Source organism: Helianthus annuus, chromosome 5 (genome assembly GCF_002127325.2).
Source record: "Helianthus annuus cultivar XRQ/B chromosome 5, HanXRQr2.0-SUNRISE, whole genome shotgun sequence".
Classification (NCBI taxonomy): Eukaryota; Viridiplantae; Streptophyta; class Magnoliopsida; order Asterales; family Asteraceae; genus Helianthus; species Helianthus annuus.
In genome coordinates, this window is record NC_035437.2 from 36,042,415 (window position 1) to 36,051,220 (window position 8,806).

The window sequence follows — 8,806 nt, forward strand, 5'->3', positions numbered from 1 at the left end:
ACGAACAACATTATTACCATACAACTTTTTTTGTTGATTTTCAAAACACATGTAAACACAAATTAAACAACAAAAGACGTTCGCCGCAACGCGGGAATAATAAAAAACTAGTTTTATTAAATTTAAGGATGAAACTTCCTTTCCTCCAATTTACATATTTAAAAAAATCATTTCTTTAACATACAGTAGTACGAAAAAGAAAAATCACAAGGACCTTAAAGTCACACATCAAAAGTACAAGGCATTAATTTCAAAACCCAATTTTTGTTAACAACCTCCATCTAAAAACCATGATTGAAAACAAGATTTATTATCAATAAATAATAATCATCATCAACAACAAAAACCCACAGGAATAGGAAACGACGAAACAGTCGAACATAATGTCACACAAACACACACAAAACACATTCAAACTCATTCATCGTCAACTCTTAATTTGATTGTGGGTACTAAAAAAGTTTCGAACTTTCTCAATCTTTTCCAAGTGCCTTGTGTGTTACTCTTCTCAGAAGGTTCCTATCTATCTCTCTGACTATTTTCCACTCGTTTTAATATAATAATAATATTAATATTCTTCACATGAAGTAGAATGATCACATAGTGTCGTTATTTTATTATTTCGATTTGGGATTTTATTAAGGCAACGTGTGTCGTGGTTCACTTGATATTCTGGTAAAATTCCAAGTAATTTATTAATATTGTTGATTTTGTTTTGTTCTGTTTTCTCCTGTTTGTTTACGTTACCGATTTTGGATTTTTTTTTTTAAATTTAGTTTATTTAATGTTGTGATATTTGATTGAATTTGAACATACTGTTGGAATCTAGTGTATTTAAGTGTACTTTATTTAATTTTCTTTTGTGGGTGTTTGTTAATTTTACTAAATTTAGTCTGATTTGAGTTTTTTTTTTTTTTGGAATTAGGGTTTTGTTGAAGATGGATTATTGGGTTATTTTCTTTTTTTGAAAATTGCATTGCTTTTGTGGATTTTGGTGGTGGGTGTTGATTATTTTAGGGGTTTTTCAAGATTTGAATTCATTATTTTGCAGATTGATTTCAGTGATGATGAGAAGATAGATGTATGAGATTTGATTTGGTGAGGGTATAATCGTCTTTTACCACTCTCTTAACCTGTAATCTTGTGAAAGGTTTCAGATTTTTTCTGGGTTTGGGTTAAAGAAGATGAGTAGTTCAAGTGGTGTTTCAGAAGGTGTTGTACAAAGGGGGAAACTGTTAGTTCATGTTGCCGAAAACGGGCGTTCGTTTGAGCTAAATTGCGATGAATACACGCTCGTTGAATCGGTTCAACGGTATCTCGAAACGCTTTCCGGAATTCAGTTAAATGATCAGCTTCTTTTGTATCTGGACCTGAAGTTAGAACCGCAGCAGCCGCTTTCTGCGTACAAACTCCCTTTGGAAGATAGAGAAGTGTTCTTGTATAATAAATCAAGAATGAGAAGTAATTCGACCCCACCTCAACCGGAAGAAATCGAATCGCTTGAAACAATCAATCCTGACCCTCCATTACCATCATCATCGAACGATCCTCATCCATTAGACGACGCTTCTGACCCTGCATTAAAGGTGCTACCTTTATACGAGAGGCAGTTTAGGTACAATTGTCAGCTTGCAGACGCAATTTACCAACGTACCCTTTTGAAATTAGAAACGTGTGAGCGGCTTTCAAGAGAGCAAAGGGTGCAAGAAAAGGCGTTAGAGATTGCGCGTGGTAATTTGGATCATATCTATAAAATGATTCTTCGTAACTACTCGGATTTTGTCAAGCGTTACTCACATCAGCAGAGATCACATTCAAATCTTTTAGTGAATTTTTGGCGGGATTTGGAGAGATTAAGGTCCGTTAAACTTATACCTGCATTACAGTCTGATAATCGCAAATGTTTATCCGATTTCGTTAAGGAAGGAAATCTGAGGAAAATGGTAGAAGATTGCAGTAATTCACATAGACAGTTTGAAAGTAAAGTTGAGGATTTTAAGGAAGAGTTTAAAGAGCTCAAAGGAAGTACAGAACATTTGTTTTCTAGCGAAGCTTTGATTAATAATAAAGTTTTCGAGAGAACTATTAAGGAACACCGACAATATATAGACGATCAAAAAAGTATTATGCAGGCTTTGAGGTTAGTAAACTTCATTCCATTTTCTTCTTGAAAGTTATTATTTTTTAGAAATCTGTTAAAAGATTATTATTTTTTATTACAGCAAAGATATTAGCATGGTAAAGAAACTCGTGGACGATTGTTTGACCAGTCAACCATCTAATTCCCTTCGTCCTCACGATGCTGTGTCAGCATTGGGCCCCATGTACGAGGGTCATGAGAAAAACTATATTCCTAAAATGCGAGCATGCGAGGGTGCAATTTCAAACCTTTTAATGTTTTGCAAAGACAAAAAGTCAGAAATGATCGGTTTTGTTCACGGGTACATGCAAAAGATTGCATACATTCAGTACACCATAAGAGACGTTCGATACAAATTCTCGGTTTTTAACGAGGCTATAAATCGCCAAAATGATCAATTCGAGCAGTTGAAGGTGGTTCGTGGGATTGGGCCTGCTTATCGGGCCTGTCTTGCGGAGATAGTGAGAAGAAAAGCGTCGATGAAACTTTATATGGGAATGGCGGGGCAGTTGGCTGAAAAACTCGCATCTAAACGGGAATCTGAAGTTCGGAAACGAGAAGAGTTTATTAAAGTACATAGTTTATATATACCTCACGATATTTTATCGTTAATGGGGTTGTACGATACTCCAAGCGTTTGCGATGTCAATGTGGCTCCTTTTGATAGAAATCTACTGGATCTTGATATACCAGATTTGGACCGGTTTGCCCCTGAACGAAATAACGAGTCTGAGGATATTATCGAATTGGGTGATATTGTCGGGACTAACAAGTTGGAAGTCGAGAACGCAAAGTTAAAAGCGGAACTTGCTTCTGTTACGGCTCGTCTTTGTTTTTCCCCTTTGGAGATCGAGTTTGAATATTTCGATGAGGGTAAAATGGACATTTTACTAAAAGAGGGTGCTGAAAAGACGAATGAGGCCTTGCGATTGAAAGATGAATACGTGAAACAGTTGGAATCTGTTCTAAACGACAAACAAATGCAATGTGGGTCGTATGAGAAACGAATAGAAGAGCTGGAACGAAGGTTATCCGATCGGTATTCTTTAGAACACAAAATCGATAAAGATGATTCTTTTACAACTGGGAAAGTTGGAGATAGCAAATCGGAGACGTCAAGCGAGAGAGATGTCCAGGGGCATAGTGGTCAATTTTCCGAGCCTATGGATGATGCTTTATATGGTTATAGTTCGTTAGTTTCAAAATCGTGTGTTGATAAAACTAGCAAGATTTTGGATGATAACATGACCGATTCATCTGGAATGGCGAACCCGAACCCTAATTTGGACTCGTCAATGCGGGAACCAAGCCGTGACGTGAATGAAAAAGATGAGAACGAGGAAACGGTGCCAGATGTCGGGATGCAGAACATTCTAGAAGAGAAATCTAATCAACTTACTGAATTAGAAGCTAAACTTGAAGCTGCAAAAGATGAGGTTGCAACGCTTGCACGGGATTTGGAAATTAGCCGGAATCTGCTAGATGAGTCTCAGGTAATTTTGATATAGTGAGAACGTAAATCCATTAATCGTCTCATTTTTTAAGGGTAAATTGCATTTTACGCTCTTTAAGTTTGAGCAAAATTGCAGGCGCTGTCCTTTAAGTAACGAAAGTACACCGGATGTTCTTTATGTTACAGTTTCTCATCATGCGGTGTCTTTTAGCCCTAACCCAGTAAATCTTTTTATGTTAACTTTAAACACGGGCCAATCACATGAGGGCATAATGGTCATTTTCATCAGTACTTTTTGTACCAGGTTGAAATGGGCCGGGTCAACCCGAAACATTTTTATATCTTTTTTTTTTTTTGTAACTTGGAAGTAGTGTCAAATATGATTACAAAATCAATTTTACTAATTATGGTAATTTGTTAGCAAAACAATTTAGGAGGTTTTATGCAATAAAATACACTTTGGGTGATTTTAACCCATTTGACTTGTTTGACCCATAACTCGAATTGAACCGTTCATATCTTCTTCTTCCTAACCAACGATAAGTTGATTAATCTTTACAGGTGAATTGTGTTCATTTAGAGAAATGTCTTCACGAAGCACGAAAAGAGGCTCGAACTCATCTATGTGCAGCCAATAGTAAAGCGTCGGATTATAACAAGTTACGTGGGTCCACTTTAAAAATACGCAGCCTCTTCGAGCGCCTTAAGTCCTCTGTTTCTTCAGCCGATGTATCTTCTTTTGCTGACTCACTCCAATCTTTATCTCAGTCTCTCACCAAGTAAAACCCGAAATCTCAACGTTTTAATCTTTATATAAAATAGATTGCAATTTTTTTTTTATATTTTATTTTAAATTTAAATTTCAGTTCCGCAAATGACGGTGGAGATGATGGTACTGCCGAGTTTCGTGAATGTGTTCATATGCTTGCTAAAAAAGTTGGTATTTTGGCAAGGCATCGGGCCGAGTTAGTTGATAGGTACACAAAGGCGGAGGCGGCTCAACAACAGCTTACAAAGGAGTTGGACGAAAGTAAAGCGTTAGTCAACACTCTTTACCTGAAACATCAATCCGAAAAACAGGTTAGTTTTTTTTTTTTTTTTTTTTACCTTTTTAACCGTTTAAGTAATAATAATCGCTATTTGCAAGGCAAATGCTAATAGTTTATTGATGATCAATCAGGCAAACAAGGAGAAAATATCTATCGGCCGTTTAGAACTTCATGAAATTGCAGCATTCGTACTCAACACAGCTGGATATTACACGGCTATTAACCGAAACTGTAGTCATTATTACCTATCTCCAGAATCGGCTGCACTTTATGCTGACAGTGTCCCGCACAATCCCACTTGCATTGTGGGCCAGATTGTGCATATCGAGCGGCAAACCGTGAAACCATCACCACCGGTTCAAACCGACCACAACGGTGCCTCGAGCCAATCAGGGTTGATTCCTGGTCCAACTGATGCTAACCCGTACGGTTTAGCAGTTGGGTGCGAGTTTTTTGTGGTCACTGTAGCTATGTTACCAGATACCGCAGTTCACACCCCGCCACCACCTGCCGCTGCTTCCTGATCTAAAACATTCAGTAAGACATGACGGAAGAGAGAAAAAAAAAAGCCGCAGGAGTGAAGCGAGTATACATCCTTTACTTGACAATTGACATGCTAGTTGAAACTGTTCTGTTTGATCATCACTTCCCTCTTTTGCTCATTTCCATTTTGTGTATAAAAGTCCTTTGGCCATATGAAAAACTTTGTATATAACTCTTGATATGTTTTGTTCTAAAAGTAATATTCGTTTATGGGTGCGTTCAGTACATAACCAGTTTTAAGTAGAGATTTGTAGAGTTGCTATGGATTATGCGGTTGTATAACCATCTTGTTCATTACTGTTAAAACAATATGTATAAATGTTTACGCAGTCTTTTATGGGTTAAGTTACTCTACAAAGGCTCCTAATTGTAAGAAGCGTAAGAAGACTTTATAGAGTGACAAGTGTCTAATAACCTAAAACCTAAACACCCACCCTACCCCACCACCATCCAAAAACCTAACACCCCCCCCCCCCCCCCCCCCCAAAAAAAAAAAAAAAAAAAAATACCTCACCCAAAAACCCTCTAAAAAACCTAACACCCCCACCCCCAAAAACCTAAAAAAATACCTAAGGGGCTATTTGTTTAGCTCTTAATAATTCAGACTTGGTTCAGCACTTAATGGTTCAGACTGTTTGTTTCGCGAGCAGCTGAATGGTTCAGACTCTGAATAGTTAAGCATTATACTAAGTCTGAATGGTTAAGATCTCTAATCGGAATTGGTTAGACATTTGTCTCTGAACGGTTAAGCATTATACTAACTCTTAATAGTTCAGACCTCTTACTGGTTCAATACTTAGTAATTCAGATCTCTTATTGGTTCAACATTTAACCATTCAGAAGTTACCAAACAACCCCTAAATCTAAATAGCTGAAAATACAAACATAGGGTAATTTTAAAACAAGAAAATAAAAAAAGTAACCATTTTGAAGTTGAAAGAAAAAAATTAACTTGGTAAATTATTGGGCCCTTTTTAATGAAAGAGTTATAAATAAAATCGGGCTGGGCCTACAGAGGGCAAAACTATAAATTGCATCAAAGCCCTAAAACCCCTTTCTTCCTCAACTCTCCCCACCATATTCTTCTTCTGCAAAACCGATTATTAATATTATTATTATAATCCCTCAATCAATCCGCCTATGTATTCTTCATAAATTCTTCAAATTTGATCCCACAATTCATCTGGTAAGTTGTTATACATTCATCTTCATAGCTATTGTTCTAATTTCATCATTATTCAATATCCAAAATTAGGTTTTGTTTACGAAAAATTAGGTTTTGATTCTCATCGCGTTTTGATGTTTTCAATTGTTTATTCGATAATTAATTATGCGAAACGTACTGTTCTGATAGTTATGTATTTGAATTCGATAATTTGTCTGTACTACGTAAGAAAGAATTGTATCTAGGGTTTGTAATGAATTTTATCGTTTTTGTCAGTGGATGTTTAAATTAGGGTTTGTTTGGTTGTGAATTTGTTAATTTGAGTATATGTTTAGTTGTTTTAGTGCTTATGAGTGATTGGATTGGCTTATGCTTGAGGCTTGGGATTTAAATGGTTCTGTGCTCATGATATGTTTTCGTTAACTAATATTAAGGTGTGACGTTTGTCGCACTGCGACTATTTTTTACGGATTTTATATATGGCGTGGAAGGACACGGAAATGTGAAATTGGGTCTCGTTTAGTTGATTTAAGGTGAATAAAGAGGGAACTGTTAATTGTAGTATGTCCTGTAAAATTATTATACAAACAAGTGGTAAGTAGTTGCTAGACGTCCAGACTTATATATCTTACTTGGGAGGGTTCTAGGCGTTCAATGATATTCAGGCAATAAAACTGAGAACTGCAGCGTCTGTTTCATAAAAAAACTAAGAATCTAATAAGGATATTGAGGTCGAATGAAACACTGCAAATAAAGATCCTATTTTGCTTCTTAGAAAAAATGAGGTCAAAGCACTTGTAACATTAAAATGGTTTATGATAGAGTACCGCATTACATTCTGTTTTATCTTGTATATGTATAATAGTAGTAAGGCCATCCCTGCAGTGTGTTTTTCAGTACTGCTGCGATGGAGAAATCTAAGAAGAGATCTGCAGTGGCTTCTTCTAAACATGGAGCTGCAGAAGGCGGTAATAGGGACAAAGACAAACTAGTAGGTTTGTGTCAGACACATTTATCGTTTGCTAAATTACCTGTTTTGGAAATATTATGGAATAAGTTTTATTATTTTCATAATTGCTGCTAGAGTTTAGTTACAGTTTTCATATTTTAAATGAATTCTTGCAGGTGTGGGAGACAGATTAGATAAATCTCAGCAAGGTAACCGAACACAAGTGAGCAAACTTCACCCGGTACCTGTCATGAAAAGGAAGTTTCAGAAAACCGCAGGCCCAAGCCCAGGCTCAGGCCCGAAGGTCTCTTCAGTTTATAATTTAAGGAGTAAAGTTCAGATAACCGAAGGCGCTCCAGGTTATAATCTGAGGAGTAAGGCTCAAAAAACCGAAAACCAAAGTGCCCCAACAAACTCCCAAACGAGGAAAACCCCAAGAAAAGATGGTTCTAAAGATTCTTCGAAAAATTCTGCACAAAAAAAGATTGAAACGACAAAACCTTTAAACACATTCATGGCTGACCTTGACAAGAAGAACCATCCTTTGACCAGTCAACATGAACCGTTTGTATGTGAACCATTTTATCATATCAGATGGGAAGGTATGTCCATAAAGATTGTGTAGTGTACCAGAATATCTGTTGCTAATCATATGAACTGCTAATACTTGAGAAAAGCATTAATCTTTGTAGATGGGCTCGGCTGAAGTTCTTTTTTTTTCCTTTCAAATGTTGTAGGTGATGATGCGGAAAATGGACCATTAGGGCAGAAATGTATATTATGCAATAAAGATCTTTCGGGTGCAACAGATGATGATGATTCTGAATACAACGATGATTTACATTACGAGGATGATGATTATTACGACGATGATGATGATGAGTATTATGATGACATCAATCCTCCTCTTCTTCCTGCGGTTGATATTCTTTCATGTGGACATGCATACCATACTGAATGCTTGCAAAAAGGTACACCAGAAGAACGATCAAGCGACCCCCAATGTGTTTTGTGTTCAAAAATGGCTTGAACAGTAATCTGGTGAGTCAATTTTGCTGAAGGTGAACCCATTTTTAGTACATGATGAAAATTTCATCTTAGGTGAGAGTACAGAAACTAAAACTGTGAGATTGTTGTTCATGTGATTGGGATCTTTGTGCCATTTTTTCTATATAAAATCGCGTGTAGATGTTTTATTTAATGCTCGATTTGAATCTTGGTTTGATGGAACTTTTCAGTGTAATTCGAGTAGAATACCTTCACACGAGTTATGAAACTACAATTTTTAAGTTTTGTTTTATAAATATTTATTTTTTTTTGAAGAATTATATTCATATAAGCATTGCTATTTATGAGGTAATAATCCTCATAGATGTGATCATAAATTGAAATCCATTAACTCTTTCAGTTATCTTCAATCACAGAAATCCTCATTCAGAATTCACTCCTTCCAATTCTTACCCAAGGTCTACTCTAAATAATCTAATTCAGCAACAGACATTCGAAA

General features: G+C 36.3%; 2 protein-coding genes across 4 annotated transcripts; both read left to right on the plus strand.

Moving 5' to 3' along the window:
* Nucleotides 1-330: 330 nt before the first annotated feature.
* LOC110940584 (autophagy-related protein 11) lies at nucleotides 331-5,393 on the plus strand. 3 transcript variants are annotated; one of them, XM_022182134.2, is made up of 6 exons: nucleotides 331-515; nucleotides 1,052-2,140; nucleotides 2,223-3,633; nucleotides 4,155-4,372; nucleotides 4,460-4,673; nucleotides 4,774-5,393. In XM_022182134.2, exons 2-6 carry the CDS (start codon nucleotides 1,185-1,187, stop codon nucleotides 5,164-5,166), a joined length of 3,192 nt encoding a protein of 1,063 aa, XP_022037826.1. In that variant the 5' UTR covers nucleotides 331-515; nucleotides 1,052-1,184; the 3' UTR covers nucleotides 5,167-5,393. The 3 variants fall into 3 exon arrangements, with proteins under 3 accessions (XP_022037826.1, XP_022037827.1, XP_035846466.1); XM_022182135.2 differs by lacking the exon at nucleotides 331-515 and adding an exon at nucleotides 593-675; XM_035990573.1 differs by lacking the exon at nucleotides 331-515 and having other exon boundaries at nucleotides 667-2,140.
* Nucleotides 5,394-6,317: 924 nt separating this feature from the next.
* Nucleotides 6,318-8,588, plus strand: LOC110940586. The gene is made up of 4 exons (XM_022182136.2): nucleotides 6,318-6,371; nucleotides 7,236-7,345; nucleotides 7,476-7,901; nucleotides 8,037-8,588. The coding sequence occupies exons 2-4, from the start codon at nucleotides 7,258-7,260 to the stop codon at nucleotides 8,327-8,329; spliced, it is 807 nt and encodes a 268-aa protein (XP_022037828.1). The 5' UTR covers nucleotides 6,318-6,371; nucleotides 7,236-7,257; the 3' UTR covers nucleotides 8,330-8,588.
* Nucleotides 8,589-8,806: the final 218 nt, after the last annotated feature.